This window comes from Canis aureus, chromosome X, assembly GCF_053574225.1.
Source record: "Canis aureus isolate CA01 chromosome X, VMU_Caureus_v.1.0, whole genome shotgun sequence".
Classification (NCBI taxonomy): Eukaryota; Metazoa; Chordata; class Mammalia; order Carnivora; family Canidae; genus Canis; species Canis aureus.
In genome coordinates this window covers 54,868,230-54,889,331 of record NC_135649.1, presented here as the reverse complement: position 1 = coordinate 54,889,331, position 21,102 = coordinate 54,868,230, and the positions used below count along the sequence as shown (strand labels likewise).

Sequence of the window (21,102 nt, the reverse complement as noted above, 5' to 3'; positions counted from 1 at the left end):
TCTTTTTTTATATTTCTGTAATGGTTATTACTTTACTAGACCGTAATCTCCATGTCATATAACATAGTGTCTGGTACATAATAGAACATCAAAAGAGAATTGTTTATGTTGCAAAATAATTGATTGATGGTCATTTTTATTTCATTATTTTACTTTTTATTTTTTTATTTCAAGTTTTTATTTAAACTCTAGTTAGTTACTATATATGGCAAAATTGAATTCAGATGTAGAATTTAATGATTCTTCCCTTACATATAATACCACTGCTCATCCCAAGTGCGTTCTTTAATACCTGTCACCCATTTAACCCATCCCCGACTCACTCCCCTCCACCAACCCTGTTTGTTTTCTACAGTTGAATCTCTTATGATTTGCTTCTCTCTCTCTTTTTCCCTTCCCTGTGTTTATGTTTCTTAAATTCCACATAAGTGAAATTATATGGCATTTCCTTTCTCTAACTACCTATTTCACTTAGCATAATATACTATAGCTCCTTCCATGTCATTGTAAATTTCAGATTTCATTTTTTTAAAGATTTTATTTATTCATGAGAGACACACACAGAGAGAGAGAGAGAGGCAGAGACACAGGCAGAGGGAGAAGTAGGCTCCATGCAGGGAGCCTGACGTGGGACTCTATCCTGGGTCTCCAGAATCAGGCCCTGGGCTGAAAGTGGCGCTAAACTGCTGAGCCACCTGGGCTGCCCTCAGACTTCATTCCTCAGTTAATGGAAATTTGGGGTCTTTCCATAATTTGACTATTGTTGATAATGCTGCTATAAACATCCTGGTGCATGTGCCCTTTCTAATCATCATGTTTGTATCATTTGGGTAAATACCTAGTAGTGCAATTATCAGAATGTAGGATAGTTCTATTTTTACCTTCTTGAGGAACCTACATACTGTTTTCCAGAGTGGCTGCACCAATTTACATTCCCACCAACAGTGTAAGAGGTTTCCCCTTTCTCTGTATCCTTGCCAACATGTGTGGTTCCCTGAGTTGTTAATTTTAGCGTTCTGATAAGTGTGAGTTGGTAATTCATTGTAGTTTTGATTTCTATTTCCCTGAGGATCAGTGATGTTGAGCATCTTTTCATTGTCTGTTAGCCATTTGGATGTCTTCTTTGGAAAAACGTCTATTCATGTCTTCTGCCCATTTCCTAACTTGATTATTTGATTTTTGGGTATTGTGTTTGATAAGTTCTTATACATTTTGGCTACTAACCTTTAATCAGATATGTAATGTGCAAATATCTTCTCCTATTCTGAAAGCTGCCTTTTAATTTTGTCAATTTTTTTTCTTTGCTGTGCAGAAGCTTTTTATCTTGATGAAGTGCCAATAGTTCATTTTTTTTTTCTTTTCTTTCCCTTGCCTCTGGAGACCTGACCAGTAAGAAATTTCTATGGGCAATGTCAAAAATGTTGCTGGCTGAATTCTCCTCTAGGATTTTTATTGTTTCCTGTCTCATATTTAGGTCTTAAAATCCATTTTGAATGTATTTTAGTGTATGGTGTAAGAAAGTGTTTCAGGTTCATTCTTTTTCATGTTGCTGTCTAGTTTTTCCAACACCATTTGTTGAAGAGACTGTCTTTTCTCCATTGGTATTCTTTCCTGCTTTTTGAAGTTCAGTTGACCATATAGTTGTGGGTCCATTTATGGGTTTTCTGTTCAGTTATATTTATCTATGTGTCTGGTTTTCTGCCAGTACTGTACTGTCATAACTACAGCTTTGTAATATAGATTGAAATCTGGATTCTTGATGCCTCCAACTTTGCTTTTCTTTTGCAAGATTGCTTTGGGTGTTTGGGGTCTGTTGTGCTTCCATACAAACTTTTAGGATTGTTTGTTCTAGGTCTGTGAAAAATGCTAGTGGTATTTTGATAGAGATTGCATTAAATATGTAGATTTCTTTGGATAGTATAGTTATTTTAATAATGTTTGTTCTTCTAATACATTAGCATGGAATGTTTCCAGTTTTTGTGTCCTCTTAAATTTCTTTCATAAGTGTTCTATAGTTTTCAGAACACAGATCCTTCATCTCCTTGGTTTAGTTAGGTTTATTATTAGTGGTCTTATGTTTTTCATGCAGTTGGAAGTGGTATCAATTCCTTGAGCTCTCTTTCTGCTGCTTTATTATTGGCATATAGAAAGGCAACAGATTTCTGTACATTGATTTTGTATCCTGCAACTTTGCTGAATTGGTATGCTCTAGCAATTTTTGGGAGAAGTCTTTCAAGTTTTCCACATAGAGTATCATGTCATCTGAAAATTGTGAAAGTTGACTTCTTTCTTGCTCATTTGGATGTCTTTTGCTTCTTTTTGTTGTCTGATTACTGAAATTGTGACTTCTAGTACTATGTTAAATAGTGATGATGGGAGTGAACATCCTTGTTTTGTTCCTGATGTTAGAGGAAAAGCTCTCAGTTTTACCCTATTGAAGATGGTATTAGTTGTGGGTCTTTTTTATATGGCCTTTATGATGTTGAGGTATGTTCACTCTGTCCCTACTTTGTTGAGGTTTTTATCCAGAAAGGAAGCTGTATTTTGTCATATGCTTTTTCTGCAACTATTGAGAGTATCATGTGTTTCGTATCCTTTCTTATATCAATGTGGTGTATCATGTTGTTTTGTGAATCTTGAACCAATGCTGCAGCCCAGGAGTAAATCCCACTTGATCTTGTTGAATAAATCTTATAATGTACTGTTGAGTTCGATTTGCTAGTATCTTGTTGAGACTTTTTGTATCCATGTTCATCATGGTTATTGCCCTGTAATTCTCTTTTTTAGGGGGTTTTTGCCTGGTTTTGGAATCAAGGTAATGCTAGACTCATAGAAGGAGTCTGGAAGTTTTCCTTCCATTTCTATTTTTGGGGGGGCAGTTTCAGAAGAATAGGTATTAATTCTTCTTTAAATGTTTGGTAAAATTCCCCTGGAAAGCCATCTGGCCCTGGACTTTTATTTATTAGGAGATTCAGATGTGTATGTGGTGTGCACTATGCTCTTATGTTTTGGCTGCTGTTTTCCTCATGTTTGTCCTCTGCAGAGTTTTTCCTTGCTTGCAGTGGGCAGTGTTTGAACCTTGTCCACTGCGTGACAAGTTTTAACTAGGTATGTTTTAGTCGGCTTGTTAAAATTGGCTAGATCATACTTCCCCTAAAGCTGAAGTTTTGCAGCACTCTGGTCAGTAGACTTGATGAGTGCAGAGGCTTATGCTGTTCTTCTGGGGGAGAATCCTGCTGCTACTCTGACTCTCAGGCACATTTGCCCTAGTAAAAAAGAACCTGAAGAATGCAGTGAGGTGGAGTTTGGTGTAAGCAGCTCAAGCCTCCACTGTGGGAACTGTTCTGTTCACTGAAGTCCTGTGCTGATGGGGAGGGGAAAAAATATTATCAGCCATGTCTGTCATTCCCAGATTGGGGAGTAGTTCATGCCTGCCACTGTTCAGGAAGCCCTTTCAGAAAAGTGAAAAATTTCCCCTTGTGTGTCCCAACATCCCTCAGATCCCTGCTTTCACCCTATGTGTGTCCAAGCCATCTGTCCACATGGTACCACAGTACTCCTGTATTTTTATGTGATGCATACTAGCTGTGTTTCAAAACTCCAAACTTTAGGGACCTTGTGTGTCACTGCCTGTACTGATCCTTTTGGGAAGGATCCTGCTGCATTGTGGCTGGTGCTGATTTGTCCCAAAAGGGCAGTTGCATGAACATGTAGGACCTTGGAGTTTATGTTAAAGTGTAGCAAAAATCTGGTGCCTAGAATACCTGCCCTCATCAGCTGCCTCTGCACCTATGCTAATACATAGAGCAGCTCAGTGGTGTCCATCAGTGCTTTTGTCGCCAGAGAAGCAGTGCCACCTATCCCAAATGCATTCCAAGAAGGGGAACCGTCTGTCCCAGTGGGTCCCAGTGGGGGTCCTCAGACCATGCTGTCCACTACTAGCTTTCTGTTCTCCTCCACTGGAGCACCTCTATACCTGCCAGGCTCTACTCTGGCAATGGCAAGGACTTCTAAAACTTCAGACTTTGAGCTCTGCTGCTTGTAAAAACTTATGATTATCAGTACCTCATCCTTTTTTCCCCATCAGTAGTTTTGGGGAAATGGTTTTCTTGTGCAATGCCCTGTGTGCACACCTGACTCCCCCTCCCCTTCTTTCTTCCTCATCAGGGCTCACACCCCTCTATAGCACCAGCAATTCTTTTCTACCCCAAATCCCATCTCCACACCACCTATCTTCCACGATGTGGCCTTTTTCCTCCCTCTAGTTGTGAATTTTGCTCTTTCACCCCCAGGTTGATTCCCTAGGTATTCAGAATGATTTGATTTTTGTCTCTCTGTGTTCCAGGGATGAGGCAAGTGTATGGTCCTCCTGCTACTCTGCCATCTTAACTCCTATCCAAGTCAAAAGGGAATTATTTTGAGGATGACTGAACATTTAATTATTATAATAACTCAGATTATCAGCAGGACTGTCACAACTTGTATCTAATCTCTATACAAAATTAGCATACTTTTCATAGAGATACAGAGAATCAAGTTTTTTCCTGGAATAGAAACAAAATATTTTAAATTCAAAAGCAAAGATTGCATAAGAGACTGTGTTGGTGTTGCTTCTTCTTTTTACTCAGTGTGCAGTTTTGAAGGCTTCCTGAACTTGTCTGGTGTCAGCACCCTCTCCTATTCCCTTCTGCAGTTTTCAAAACTTTAGCTATTGGTCTCAAAACTTACCTGGACCTGCCTTACTTTTAACAGATGACCTTGGCACCTACCACTGAGTAAAAATGAAGGCCAGTATGTGAGAACTACTTCAACTTTTTCTCTTTCATTTCTCCCTCAACAAAAAAAGCCCTGTACTCATACCATTTATTTATTCTTTGCTTTTGTTCTTGCAAAAAGAGACATCTCCTACCTGTGACTTTGAGTCCTCTCTGCTTTCTCAATGGTTTTGTCACATTAGTTATTCCCCTCTTTTATATCTTCTTAAAACTCTTTCATTATCCTCCATTCTTCTTGTTCCCTATGAATATGTTTAAATTCCTTCAGTAACAAAAACAAAAAAATCATTTCTTTAATTCTGTATCCTTCATGATAGTTAACATCTTATCCCTTTACTTTTCTTCTCAAATGAATCTGTACACATATACCCTGTATCTCTATCTTCTCACCTCCCATTTAGCTTTTAAAGTCTTTAACTTGTGGTGGTCTGGCCTCTACCCTCACTACTTAATTAGCAAAGGTTACTTGCATTAGCAAAGTTTACTAATGATTTCCTCATAGCCAGATGTAATGGATATTTTAAGATTTTATCTTACTTGATCCATCTGCTGTATTTTTTTAAAGATTTCATTTATTTATTTATTATAAGATACACACAGAGAGAGGCAGAGACATAGGTAGAGGGAGAAGCAGGCTCCCTACAGGGAACCTGATGCAGAACTCGATCCCAGGACCCCAGCATCATGACCTGAGCCAAAGGCAGATGGTCAACTATTGAGCCACCCAGGCGCCTCCCATTTGCTGTATTTAATATTGTTGTCCATGATATCTTCTTTTTTTCTGGATTATTTAAAGGTAAAGATGACACCTACTCATTGTAGAAAATGTAAACATTATAGAAAAACATACAAAAGGAAATAATACCTCCCCAATATGCAGAGTTAACTAAAACTAATATTTACATTTGATGAACTATTCACTTAACAACATGTTATGGATATCTATTCCATTATATATGTATAGTATAATTCATATAACCTATTTGTTATGTTTTTTGAATTTTTATTTTTATATTTTAAAGACTTTATTCATTCATGAGAGACAGAGAGAGAGGCAGAGACATAGGCAGAGGGAAAAGCAGGCTCCCCACAAGGAGCCTGACATGGGACTTGATCCCGGACCCCAGGATCAAGACCTGAGCCCAAGGCAGGTGCTCAACCCCTGAGCCACCCAGGCATCCCTGTTTTTTGAATTTTTAAAAAGATTTTATGTATTCATTTACATAAGTTTTTAATGTAAAAAGTGCATGTGAGCAGAAGGAGGGGCTGAGGGAGAGGGAGAAAGAATCTCAAGCAGACTCCACATTCAATGTAGAGCTCGACATGGGACTCAGTCCCTTGATCCTGAGATCATGACCTCAGCCAAATTCAAGAGTTAGATGCTTAAATGACTGAGCCACCCAGCTCCCCAAACTTATTCGTTATTGATGGACATTTAGTTTTCTTCGCAAACTTTCGATATATAAAAATTGCTCAAATTAAATTCATGAACATAAACCTTTGAGAATTGTTGTCCTCACTCTGAAGCTTTATTCTCCTTTCTTGTGTTTCTGTAACTCTTACTTTTTTTCTGATAACAATCTAACTCTTACCATGCTAGCTAATTTTCCGAAGTATTATTTATAGGTTTCCCTCTCTCTGGCAATCTCTTGAATATTGTTAAATTGGATCCAATGCTCAAGCATTTTTTCATTTGAAATCCTCCCCAAGGTAGTTTAATTTTCTCTCATGGCTTTATCCTTCACTCAGTGACTGCCAATTCTATATATCTAACTCAGGTTACATTCCAGAGCACCAACACCCATACATATAATTTACATACGTGCAGCTACATCCAGAATTCTCATAGTCACTTCAAACTATATGAACCCAATACTGAATGTAGATATTTCCATAACCTGTGGCATTTCCTATATTATCTAGTCATTGGCATTGCCTATTTCTTACATATAGTCCCCTCTTTTATCCAAAATGCTGCTGATTTTAGTTTAGACCCCTTCATTTGTTGTCTGCATTAATACTTAAGTGATCTCATTGCCTTCATTCTTACTTGCATGTAATCTAACTTCCATGGTGTAAAAGATTTTTTTCTTAAACGTTCAAACATGAGCATATCATTCTCCTGTATAAAATAGTTATTATCTCCCAATTAACTTTAAGTCTCATAGAATTAATTTCAGCGTTCTCAGCATCACATCCAAAGTTTTTATGAACTGGTCATTGCCTATCTCTCTAGATGATGTCAGGACTAGGTCTCAAGGAACTGAAGTTAGAATGGATTATGCTATTCTAAAGTGTCCAGTAGCAGAAATAACCAGCAAGTTGAATATGAACTAAAGTTTTTAAGGACTTTTGATGATAAGGTCAAAGAAACAATAATATCTGATAGATCTTTAGATTATTAGTCAGAATGAAAATGACAGAAAGACCTAAGAGGAGCTGGATAGATCTAAAAGAGTAGGATAATAATAATCAAGAACACAACAAATCAAAATGCAGGAAACTATCACCAAGATTCACTGTAACATCTATGACATTGAGCTTATGATAAACAGATATGTTAGGTTGATTTAATGGGTCATAGTCAGGATGGAGACTCACAGGAAAATCTGTGATATACCTGATCATCTTTTTATTTTTTTAAAGGACTTTGGTAACTTCCTAACAACTATATATTTTAGAGGGGCTCTGTGATCAGGCTGTTTCCTGTCTTTGCAGCCTCACCTCCAGCCACTGCATTCTTGACATTTAGGGTCCATCAGAAATAAACACATTGTGCTCTTTCATATCTTTGTGTTTATTTTCACATTTTTTTTCTCTTCCTGGAATGTTCTTCATGTCTTCATTTCCAGGGTGTGCTTTTATTCTTTAAAATCCTGTACAGGACCGACAAAAAGGTGGTGGAAGAGTAGGGTCCCCAAGTCACCTGTCCCCACCAACTTACCTAGATAACTTTCAAATCATCCTGAAAACTTACAAATTTGACCTGAGATTTAAAGAGAGAACAGATGGAATGCTACAGTGAGAAGAGTTCGCGCTTCTATCAAGGTAGGAAGATGGAAAACAATAAATAAATAAAGCATCCAAGAGGGAAGGGCCCGCACGAGGAGCCAGGCTAAGGCTGAGTGGCAAGTGCCCCCAGGACAGGAAAGCCCAGTCCTGGAGAAGCAGAAACTATACCAAGCTTCCCAGACAGAAAGACACTCCCAGGGAATTCAGGCAGGATCCCAGGAGGGGCAGGGATGCCCTCAGGCTCCCAGGGGCACTAATAGAAGAACTCCACCCTGGAGGAGAGCATGCCACACAGCAGGGCCCGAGCTCCCTTAAGGGGCTGGAGCTCGGGATCCCTGGGTGGCGCAGCGGTTTGGCGCCTGCCTTTGGTCCAGGGCGCGATCCTGGAGACCCGGGATCGAATCCCACGTCGGGCTCCCGGTGCATGGAGCCTGCTTCTCCCTCTGCCTGTGTCTCTGCCTCTCTCTCTCTCTCTGTGACTATCATAAATAAATTTTAAAAAATTTAAAAAAATATGTTAAAAAAAAAGGGGGCTGGAGCTCACACCCAGCTGGGCCCCAGGAGCAGCTCCAGCTGCGGCTCAGGCAGCGGCTCCACGCGGAGGGGGCTGCGCAGTCCTGGGAACGCAGTCCCAGTGGCGCAGGCCCTGGAGGCAAGGGCGCCAGGGGACACAGCCCAAGATCCGGCACTCCCCCTGGGACAGGCAGAGGCCAGGAGGGCCCAATACAGTGAGGAAGCTCCTGCCGCTGGGAGGCCCCGAGCTGTGCAGATCGGTATCCCCACACCCCAGGAGCATCCAGGCCCCTGCGGACTGGAAGCTGCGGTAGTAACTACGGGAGCTGACTCCAGAGCTGGAGAGCTGGCCGCCACCACTGTTGATCTTCCTCCTGGTGTCACCTTGTACCTGGGACTGAGCAGGGGCCTCACAGGATAAATAGTTCCCACTGAGCCGCGCACCTGGCAGGGGACTGGGCAGCTCGCCAAGGTGCACACACCTGAGAATCAGCACAGAGTCCCCCTCCACCAGAAGACCAGCTCGAAGGACAGGGGAAAAGCAAGTTATTGACCAAGCAGAGCTGAAAAGTTCCAGGGGAAGTCGAGGGATTTACAGTATATAGAATCAGAGGATACTCCCCCTTGTTTTTTGTTTTCTGTTTGTTCCCCCTCTTTTTTCCTCTCCTTTTCTCATTTTTTCCAGTACAACTTGTTTTTGGCCACACTGCACTGAGCAAAAGACTGGAAGGAAAAACTCACCACAAAAGAAAGAATCAGAAACAGTACTTTCTCCCACAGAGGTACAAAATTTGGATTACAACTCAATGTCAGAAAACCAATTCAAAAGCACAATTATAAAGCTACTGGTGGCTCTAGAAAAAAGCATAAAAGATTCAAGAGACTTCATGACTGCAGAATTTAGACCTCATCAGGCCGAAATTCAAAATCAATTAAATGAGATGCAATCCAAACTGAAGGTCTTAATGACCAGGGTTAATGAGGTAGAAGACCAAGGGAGTAACATAGAAGACAAGTTGATGGCAAGGAAGGAAGCCTAAGAAAAAAGGGAAAAACAATTAAAAGATCATGAGGAAAGATTAAGGGAAATAAATGACAGCCTCAGAAGGAAAAAATCTACATTTAATTGGAGTTCCAGAGGGTGCCGAAAAACAAAGGACCAGAAAGTGTATTTGAACAAATCATGGCTGAGAACTTCCCTAAGTTGGTAAGGGAAACAGGCATTCAGATCCAGAAGATAGAGAGATCCCCCCTCCTAAAATCAATAAAAAAAGCTCAACACCTTAACATTTAAGAGTGAAACGTAAAATTCCAAAGATAAAGAGAAGATCCTTAAAGCAGCAAGAGACAAGAGATCCCTATCTTTTATGGAGAGAAGTATTAGGGTAATAGGAGACCTCTCCACAGAGACCTGGCAGGCCAGAAAGGGTTAGCAGGATATATTCAGGGTCCTAAATGACAAGAACCTGCAACCAAGAATACTTTTCCCAGCAAGGCTCTCATTCAGAATAATAGAGATAAAGAGCTTCCAAGATAGGCAGGAACTGAAAGAATCTGTGACCACCAAACCAGCTCTGCAAGAAATATTAAGAGGGACTCTGTAAAAGAAAGGGGAAGTCCAAGGAAACAATCCACAAAAACAGGGACTGAATAGGTATCATGATGACACTAATTTCGTATCTTTCAATAGTAACTCTGAAGGTGAATGGGCTTAATTACCCCATCAAAGGGTGCAGGGTTTCAGACTGATTAAAAAAGCAAGACCATCTATTTGCTGTCTACAAGAGACTCATTTGAGACCTAAGGACACGTTGGGCCTGAAAATGAAAGGTTGGAGAACCATTTACCATTCAATGGTCCTCAAAAGAAAGCAGGGTAGCTATCCTTATATTAGATAAATTAAAGTTTATCCCAAAGTCTGTAGTGAGAGATGAAGAGGGACACTATATCATACTTCAGGGATCTATCCAATAAGAGGACCTAATAATCATGAATATTTATGCCCCGAATGTGGGAGCTGCCAAATATATCAATCAATTAATAACCAAAGCTAAGATATACTTAGATAATAATACACTTATACTTGGTGACTTGAACACAGGGTTTTCTATAATCGACACATCTTCTAAGCACAACATCTCCAAAGAAACAAGAGCTTTAATGATACACTGAACCACATGGATTTCACAGATATTTACAGAACTTTACATCCAAACACACTGAATACACATTCTAAAGCACATGGAACTTTCTCCAGAATAGACCACATACTGGGTCACAAATCAGGTCTTAACTGATACCAAAAATTGGGATCATCCCCTGCATATTTTCAGACCATAATGCTTTGAAACTAGAACTAAATCACAAGAAGAAGTTTGGAAGGATTTCAAATATGTGGAGGTTAAAGAGGATCCTGATAAAAGATGAAAGGGTCAACCAGGAAATTAGAGAAGACTTAGAAAGATTCATGTAAGCCAGTGAGAATGAAGACAAAACTGTTCAAAATCTTTGAGATACAGCAAAAGCATTCCTGAGGGGGAAATACATCGCAATACAAGCATCCATCCAAAAACTGGAAAGAACTCAAATACAAAAGCTAACCTTGCACCAAAAGGAACTGGAGAAAAACAGCAAAGAGATCCTACACCCAGCAGAAGAAGATAATTAATAAAGATTCTAGCAGAACTCCATGAAATCGAGACCAGAAGAACTGTGGAACAGATCAACAAAACCAGGAGTTGGTTCTTTGAAACAATGAATAAGATAGATAAACCATTAGCCAACCTTATTAAAAAGAAGAGAGAGAAGACTCAAATTAATAAAATCATGAATGAGAATGGACAGATCGCTACCAATACCAAGGAGATAAAAGTGATTTTAACAACTTATTATGAGCAGCTATATGCCAATAAATTAAGCAATCTGGAAGAAATGGGGGCATTTCTGGAAAACCACAAACTACCAAAACTGTAACAAGAAGAAATAGAAAACCTGAACAGGCCAAAAACCAGGGAGGAAATTGAAGCAGTCATCCAAAACCTCCCAAGACACAAAAGTCTAGGGCCAGAAGGCTTCCCTGGGGAATTCTATCAAACGTTTAAAGAAGAAACCATACCTATTCTACTAAAGCTGTTCGGAAAGATAGAAAGAGATGGAGTGTTTCCAAACTCGTTATAAGAGGCCAGCATCACCTTAATTCCAAAACCAGACAACTACTCCACCAAAAAGAAGAATTATAGGCCAATATCCCTGATGAACACAGATGCAAAAATTCTCAATAAGATACTAGCCCATAGGATCTAACAGTACATTAAGAAGATTATTCGGGCAGCCCTGGTGGCGCAACGATTTGGCGACACCTGCAGCCTGGGGAGTGATCCAGGAGACCTGGGATCGAGTCCGGCATTGGGCTCCCTGCATGGAGCCTGCTTCTCCCTCTCACTCTGCCTCTCTCTCTCTCTCTCTCTCTCTCTCTCTCTCTCTCTGTGTCTATGAATAAATAAATAAATAAAGGAGATTATTCACCACGACCAAGTGAGATTTATCCCTGAGATGCAAGGTTGGCTCAACACTTGTAAGCCATAAATGTGATAGATCATATCAACAAGAGAAAAAACAAGAACCATATGATCCTATCATTAGATGTAGAGAAAGGATTTGACAAAATACAGCATCCATTCCTGATCAAAACTCTTCAGAGTGCAGGGATAGAGGGAACATTCATCAGCATCTTAAAAGCCATCTATGAAAAGCCCACAGCAAATATCATTCTCAATGGGGAAACACTGGGAGCCTTTCCCCTAAGATCAGGAACAAGACATGGATGTCCACTCTCACCACTGCTATTCAACATAGTACTGGAAGTCCTAGCCTCGGCAATCAGGCAACAAAAAGAAATACAAGGCATTCAAATGGGATAAGAAGAAATCAAACTCTCCCTCTTTGCAGATGACATCATACTGTATATAGAAAATCCAAAAGACTCCACCCCAAGATTGCTACAACTCATATGGCAATTCGGCAGTGTGGCAGGATACAAAATCAATGCCCACAAATCAGTGGCATTTCTACATGCTAACAATGAGACTGAAGAAAGAGAAAGAGTCAATCCCACTTACAATTGCACCCAAAAGCAGAAGATACCTAGGAATAAACCTAACCAAAGAGGTAAAGGATCTATACCCTGAAAACTACAGAACACTTCTGAAAGAAATTGAGGAAGACACAAAGAGATGGAAAATATTCCATGCTCATGGATTGGCAGAATTAATATTGTGAAAATGTCAATGCTACCTAGGGCAATATACACGTTTAATGCAATCCCTATCAAAATAACATGGACTTTCTTCAGAGCGTTGGAACAAATTATCTTAAGATTTGTGTGTAATCAGAAAAGACCCCAAATAGCCAGGTGAATATTAAAAAAGAAAACCATAGCTGGGAGCATTACAATGCTAGATTTCAGGTTGTACTACAAAGCTGTGGTCATCAAGACAGTGTTGTACTGGCACAAAGACAGATATATCAATGGAACTGAACAGAGAATCCAGACATGGACCCTCAACTTTATGATCAACTAATATTCAACAAAGCAAGAAAGACTATCCACTGGAAAAAAGACAGTCACCAAAACCATTTCTTTTTTTTTTAATTTTTATTTATTTATGATAGAGAGAGAGAGAGAGAGAGGCAGAGACACAGACAGAGGGAGAAGCAGGCCCCATGCACCGGGAGCCCGACATGGGACTCGATCCCGGGTCTCCAGGATCGCGCCCTGGGCCAAAGGCAGGCGCTAAACCACTGCGCCACCCAGGGATCCCCCAAAACCATTTCAATAAATGGTGCCGGGAAAATTGGACATCTGTGTGCAGAAGAATGAAATTAGACCATTCTCTTACATCATACACAAAGATCAACTCAAAATGTATGAAAGATCTAAATGTGAGACAAAATTCCATCAAAATACTAGAGGAGAACACAGGCAACACCCTTTTTGAACTTGGCCACAGCAACTTCTTGCAAGGTATATCCATGAAGGCAAGAGAAACAAAAGCAAAAATGAACTATTGGGACTTCATCAAGATAAGAAGCTTTTGCACAGCAAAAGAAACAGTCAACAAGACTAAAAGACAACCTTCAGAATGGGAAAGATATTTGCAAATATCATATCAGATAAAGGGCTAGTATCCAAGATCTATAAAGAACTTCTTAAATTCAACAGCAAAGAAAAAAACAATCCAATCATGAAATGGGAAAAAGACATGAACAGAAATTGCACAGAGGAAGACATAGACATGGCCCAGAAGCACATGAGAAAATGCTCCGTATCACTTGCCATCAGGGAAATACAAATCAAAACCACAATGAGATATACCACCTCACACCAGTGAGAATGGGGAAAATTAACAAGGCAGGAAACCACAAATGTTGGAGAGGATGTGGAGAAAGGGGAACCCTCTTGCACTGTTGGTGGGAATGTGAGTTGGTTACAGCCATGCTGGAAAACTTTGTGGAGGTTCCTCAAAGAGTTAAAAATAGAACTGCCCTATGACCCACTAATTGCACTTCTGAGGATTTACCTACCCCAAGTTACAGATGCAGTGAAACGCCAGGACACCTGCATCCCAATGTTTATAGCAAAAATGTCCACAATAGCCAAACTGTGGAAGGAGCCTTGGTGTCCATGTGTCCATCGAAAGATGAATGGGTAAAGAAGATGTGTGTGTGTGTATATATATATATATACACACACACACACACACACACACACAATGGAATATTACTCAGCCTTTAGGAACAACAAATACCCACCATTTGCTTCGATGTGGATGGAACTGGAGAGTATTATGCTGAGTGAAGTAAGTCAGTCGGAGAAAGACAAACATTATATGGTCTCATTCATTTGGGAAATATAAAAGTTCGTGAAAGGGAATAAAGGGAAAGGAGAGCAAACGAGTGAAAATATCAGTGAGGGTGACAAAACATGAGAGACAGCTAACTCTGAAATGAACAAGGGGTAGTGGAAGAGCAGGTGCGTTGGGGGTTTTGGTGACTGGGTGATGGACACTGAGGGCAGCACTTCACAGGATGAGCACTTGGCGGGATGAGATTATGCTATCTGCTGGCAAATTGAACTCCAATAAAAAATTTAAAAAAATAAAATAAAATCCTGTGCAGACATCACCATCTCTAGGAAGCTGCCCTGAATCCTCCTTTCTCTCAGAGCCATACACCCATCTATCCATTCATTTGTTTGTTACTACTGAACCAATACTTATTGACTATTTAATATGAGCCGCAGGGCATGCTAGATACTAGAAACACCATGGTGAATAAGACAGATTAAACATGACCTTTATTTTTCTCAGCCTTGTCATTAGTAATGGATACACACACACACACACACACAATCAAATAAAATAATCACCAGTTTTCTAAGTGATGTGAATAAAAGACACAAGGCTCTGTGATACAGAATAATATATATGAAGGGTAGATTCAAAGGCAACATACTTTAATATAAGGTGGATACATATGAAGTTGCTGGTATATGACTGTGTCTGTCCATATAATTGGCAATTTTATGTCGTCTAAACTAATAGTTTCCTTTCAGAGGAATTGACCATTAAGCTAAGACCTGGGCACCTGGGTGGCTCAGTTGGTTAAGTATCCAACTCTTAATTTTAGTTAAGTCATGATCTCAGTGTTGGGACCTCAAGCCCCACGTTGGACTCTGCTGGCATGGAGCCTGCTTAAGATTCTCCCTCTCTCTCTTCCTCTGACCTTCCCCCCTTTCTAATAATAAATATATAAATAAAAATAAATATATAAATAAATTGAGACCTGAAGTATGGGGTAGCACTAGACATGATGACTAAGCTTGGAGCTTCTCATATTCCATAAACCAAGGAAATATATGAGAACATAGAATTGAGAAAAGGAGTGATTAAAGTAAGAGAGAGAAGCAGGACAGATCTTATAGGACTTTTATAGGAGTTTGAATTTGATTTTCATTAAAATATAAGGCCACTGTAGTGTTTTAAGACCTACTGATGGTAGTGTGGGGCTGGAATGAAAGAGAGTAAGGGTAGAAACAAGGTTATCATTAGAAATGACAAATACCCGCCATTTGCTTCAATGTGGATGGAACTGGAGGGTATTATGCTAAGTGAAATAAGTCAATCGGAGAAGGAGAAACATTATATGTTCTCATTCGTTTGGGGAATATAAATAATAGTGAAAGGGAATAGAAGGGAAGGGAGAAGAAATGGGTAGGAAATATCAGAAAGGGAGACAGAACATAAAGACTCCTAACTCTGGGAAACGACCTAGGGGTGGTGGAAGGGGAGGAGGGCGGGGAGTGGGGGTGAGTCGGTGATGGGCACTGAGAGGGGGCACTTGACGGGATGAGCACTGGGTGTTATTCTGTATGTTGGCAAATTGAACACCAATAAAAAGTAAATTTATTATTAATAAAAAAAATTTTTAAAAAGAAGGTTATCAATTAAGAGGCTGATGTAAAGAGATAATAGAGTGTTATGTTAGGTGTTCAGGGCTTGGAGTCCGGCTGCTTTGGTTTAAATCCTAATTTGGACATTTATTAACTGCTACTTTATGCAAATTAGTCAAATTCTCTAAGACCAGTTTATTCAACTGTGAAATAGAAATAATAATAGAATCAACCTCATAGGATTAGTCTAGAGATTGAATAAGATAATCCACTGCAAAACACTAAGCAGTCCCTGGCAGATAATAACATTTAATCAATACTAGAGATTAATAATCCAAGTGAGAGATGATAGTACCTGGACTAAATTGATGACAATATATTTGGAGAGAAGTGAATGTGTATGGAACCTATTGTGAAGTCTTAAAAAGCAGTTATACTAATGGATTAGATGTGAGATTGAGGGAGAGAATTTTTCAGGTATGATTCCTAGGTTTCTGTCAGAGCGGACTTTTTTAAATTGGAGGAGATCTGCCTCACATAGAATTTAGCTATAGAAATTTATCTTTTTATACTGTATAAGGCCAAATGAAGGAAAGAAAAATATCATATAATATAAAAGGAAGTATTTATTTAAAATTTAGATAAGTCAGAACCTTATATGGGGTATATAAAATCCATTGTTATATTCATACCACAATATCTAAAGTATGCAAAAGTCTTAAATGTCTATATTCTTTGTTCCCAAGGTCTAAAATTTTAAAAATTTCTACTGTACTATATGATAGTGAACAATTAAACCAATGTGTTTTGCTGTATATATATTAAAGGTGTTTTATAACCATTTCCTTCTGCTTCCCTAACAGAATGGGGCCTGCTTGATATATCAGCAGGTGAAGAACCAAAGAAGGGTTTATCTTTATTCTTCTTAGCATTGAGAGTCTTCTCTTGGAACCAGTAGGCACAATGGGGAAGCGGGATAATCGAGTGGCCTATATGAATCCTATAGCAATGGCCAGATGGAGGGGCCCAACTCAGTCTACAGGCCCAACAATACAAGATTATCTGAATCGGCCAAGGCCTACCTGGGAAGAAGTGAAGAAACAATTAGAAAATAAAAAGAAAGGCTCCAAGGCATTAGCTGAATTTGAAGAAAAAATGAATGAGAATTGGAAAAAAGAATTAGAAAAAAGCAGAGAGAAATTATTGAGTGGAAATGAGAGGTCTTCTAAGAAAAGGGGAAAAAAGAAAAAGAAAAAGAAGAAATCTTGTCGATCTTCATCGTCTTCATCAAGCTCTGATTCTTCAAGCAGTTCAGATTCTGAGAATGAGGAAAAGAAACAAGGAAAAAAGAGAAAGAAAAAGAAGAACCATTCATACAAATCATCAGAAAGTTCTACATATGAATCTGGATCAGAGAGCAAGGAATCTGTAAAAAAGAAAAAGAAGTCAAAAGATGAAACAGAGAAAGAAAAGTATATTAGAAGTCTCAGCAAAAAAAGAAAGAAGACTTATCCTGAAGATAAACCTTTGTCTTCAGAATCCTCATCAGAATCAGATTATGAAGAGGAAGTGCAAGCAAAAAAGAAGAGAAGACATGAAGAGCGAGAAAAAGCAACAGAAAAAGCAAAGAAGAAGAAGAAGAGGAAGAAGAAACAGCACAAGAAACATAGTAAGAAGAAGAAAAAGAAGTCGGGTTCAAGTCACAAGTCAGGATAACAAGAAAAAAGTTAAGATTTTCCTATTTTAAAAAGCAAGGATTTAAGAAAAACTTCAACTGTGAATGTTAAGTCATATTTACCAAAATGCATGTATTTCCCTGTGCTAGTAGAATTATACCTGGACTGAGTGCCAGTCATATGCCACTGTGCCAGAAAGGGCCATAATCGTTGCCTGCAGCATAAATATATAATTTTGTTTGTTTTTGTGTTTTTCCTTCCAATTGTTGATTCTTCTGAGAGCTAAAATCCTGTTGTTCATATTAGTGGTTAAAACATTTGGAATTGACTTAAATGTTTTAGATAATTTTGACCCCCAAAATATATCTAATTTAAAAGTATATAATTCAGATAAATCTTTAAAATATAATCAGAAATATCTAGATGACTATAGTTGACATTTTTGAAACATGTATTAATATCAGAATCCTTACTCTTGAAGATTATTTTACTTCTTAATAAATTTTAGTTTACATGGGGAAAGGGCTTGTGGGGGGGAAAGTTTGATATCACTCTGGCTAGCTGAATAGTGTGCCTTTGATCTTTACACATCCTATTTTTGCCAGTGCAGCAACCATTCTTTTCTTATTGAGTGAAATTCTGGGATGTTGTATGCTGTTTCAAGTGAACAAGAAGACAGGAAGTGTAAGTAAGCCCCCAGTTCTATGAAATTTACCTCCACTTCAACAGTACTGAATAATGTTTAGCATTAGAGTGTTACATTATTTGAATTAACTTTGATACCCTTTGAGGGGAATCATTTTAAATAAACCCTGGTATTTTTTGATTAATAAAGATTCTGAAATATTTTGCATGTTTTATACTATTGATTTTTGATTATACAAGGATATTCTATACAACCAGTAATCCTTTTTATATGATTTGTGCTTAGGATACAAGTTTGTAATTTCTTAATCTAACTATATTTCATTACTAGTTTTAATTGCACACTTGATAAAATAGCATGTAAAAAGAAGGTTTTTTAAAAAAATTAATGCCTTCATATTGAAGCTTGTTCACTGTAAGCAAGTTAAATGCCAGACCTCTAGTATGCTATGTGTCTTGTTACATAAAACTACTGCCAAAATCTTAGTAAGTATGCTGTTTAAAAGTTCCATGTGTTAAACATTAGTATTGAATTAAAATAGGAGTTCAATTTAGGAGATAATGACATCTTTGATCTTCCTGTGTCATATTTTACTAAGTTTTGGTGCCTCGTGTTTGTTGCTGGTTCATGTTTACCAGTAATGCTGAAATAAGTTGAGAATTATTTTTATTTTATATATATATATTGGAGTAATACAAGTTATCAATTGATGTCTCAAAAAAAAAACCCACCTGTTACAGAGGATGTGCTATAGTAATGTCATATTTACAGAGTATTTTGGCATGATGGGAGAATTGATAGCTATTTTTAATAGCTGATTTCATATCAGCTCTGTTGAATTACAGGTAAAGTCGTTACAAAGATAGAAAACATCAAGTTAATAAATATTGGCTCCCCAAATTTTTGCATTTGAAATATCAGAATCTCTCAGTAAGGCTCTTGAAACATTATAAATGTAATGTCTTGTTAGATCACCTTAAAACTTCATAAAGTTGTTTTCTAAAAAAAACAAAACAAAACAAAAAAACTATATATGCTGATAAAAATATTGTATTTAAGGGATATTTTATATCCATATAGTTTTCCAAAATTGTTTTTCATTAAAATATAAAAATAATCGTATATTATTTGTACAATATAGCAATGACATTAACAGTTTACCAAATATCTGTGTGCTCCTATTCACTTCCTAGCCCTTTCTAGTTAGGCAATGCCATTTTAATACTTCTAGCAGAGAGATTTTTTAGAGAAGTTGTAAACAGAAATGAGGTGTCATTTCAATACTGGAGCAGCAAAATATCCTGCATGACCATGAAGCTCTCTCTTTACCTACCATGGTGACCTGAAAGCAATGTATTCTAAATGACGTACTTATAAGATGGATGCAGCCTGTATCTCTAAGTTACTGTTTATAAGGGACCTGCCCTGGAGAGCTTATGGACTTGCAGTGTACGTTTTGAGAGTAAGAAATAAACTGTTATATGTTAATCCACTGAGATTTTGGGTCTTTTTTTATTACCACAGCATCACTTAACCTAATCTAATATCATAACATTATAGAATGTCTGTTTTGTTATTTACATAAAATAATTCATGTGTCTTCTATCATATATTTCTTCAGATTGTTTCAGAGGTGATCATTTTTGCCATAGTAGAAGGAAGTGTCATTTTATTTGCACTAGCTTTTATGTAATGACTGAGGAAGTGGGTGGTCTAGGATAACATTTTATGTTTATCAGCAATGCTGACTATCTGGAAAGTAAAACTATTTCATTATTCCTCTGATTATAGCCAAAATAATATTCCAGTAAAGAGTTCAGGAAGGAAATTTTAAAAGCATTCTTGGGGATTTGATAAGGAAGAGGAATTCTTTTTTTCTTACATATAAGTATAGATGATATGATAAAGTGATATGGAACTATGTAGAGGACAATAGATTAAATAGATTTAGGTGAACATTTAACATGTAGGCTCCAGATTGAAAACAAAATAATTTATCCCTTATGTGAAAAGCACTTGAGTTATTAGTGACTTGCTTTATATGATTCATAAGGAAGTTAAAAATAGAACTACCCTATGATCCAGCAATTGCTCTACTAGGTATTTACCCAAAGGATACAAAAATAATTCAAAGGGACATGTGCACTCAAATAGCATTATCTGCCACCATATTTCAAGTACTGCCTATTTGCCAGACCTGAACTAAATGTTTACACATGTTATTTAATTTAACCCTCAAACCCTCTTGCACTGTTGGTGGGAATGTGAACTGGTGCAGCCACTCTGGAAAACCGTATGGAGGTTCCTCAAAGAGTTAAAAATAGATTTGCCCTATGACCCAGCAATTGCACTGCTGGGGATTTACCCCAAAGATACAGATGCAGTAAAACGCCAGGACACCTGCACCCCAATGTCTATAGCAGCAATGTCCACAATAGCCAAGCTGTGGAAGAAGCCTTAGTGTCCATCGAAAGATAAATGGATAAAGAAGATATGGTTTATGTATACAATGGAATATTACTCAGCCATTAGAAACGACAAATACCCACCATTTGCTTCGACGTGGATGGAACTGGAGGGTATTATGCTGAGTGAAAAAAGTCAATCGGAGAAGGACAAACATTATATGGTCTCACTCATTTGGGGAATATAAAAAATAGTGAAAGGGAATAAAGGAGAAAGGAGAAAAAATGAGTGGGAAATAACAGAAAGGGAGACAGAACATGAGAGACTCCTAACTCTGGGAAATAAACAAAGGGTGGTAGAAAGGGAAGTGGGCGGGGGGTGGGGGTGACTGGGTGATGGGCACTGAGGGGGGCACTTGATGGGATGAGCACTGGGTGTTATGCCATACGTTGGCAAATTGAACTCCAATAAAATAAATAAATAAATAAATAAATAAATAAATAAATAAATAAATAAATAAATAAATAATTTAACCCTCATAATGACTATTTGAAGAAATTGGCAATTGCTTATATCATATAAATAAGGAAGCCATAGTTATTTTTCTATAAAATCACACTATCA

The 21,102-nt window shown here is 38.2% G+C and overlaps 1 protein-coding gene across 2 annotated transcripts in view; it reads left to right on the top strand.

The window, feature by feature from the left end:
* The window catches only part of FAM133A (family with sequence similarity 133 member A), a 76,240-nt gene extending 56,672 nt beyond the window's left edge, over positions 1-19,568 (top strand). For both annotated transcript variants that reach the window (XM_077889915.1, XM_077889917.1), the window contains one exon: positions 16,614-19,568. In XM_077889915.1, the coding sequence (XP_077746041.1) occupies positions 16,714-17,466 (753 nt within the window). In that variant the 5' untranslated portion in view covers positions 16,614-16,713 and the 3' untranslated portion in view covers positions 17,467-19,568. The remainder of the gene's footprint in view (positions 1-16,613) is intronic.
* The last annotated feature ends 1,534 nt before the right edge of the window (positions 19,569-21,102 follow it).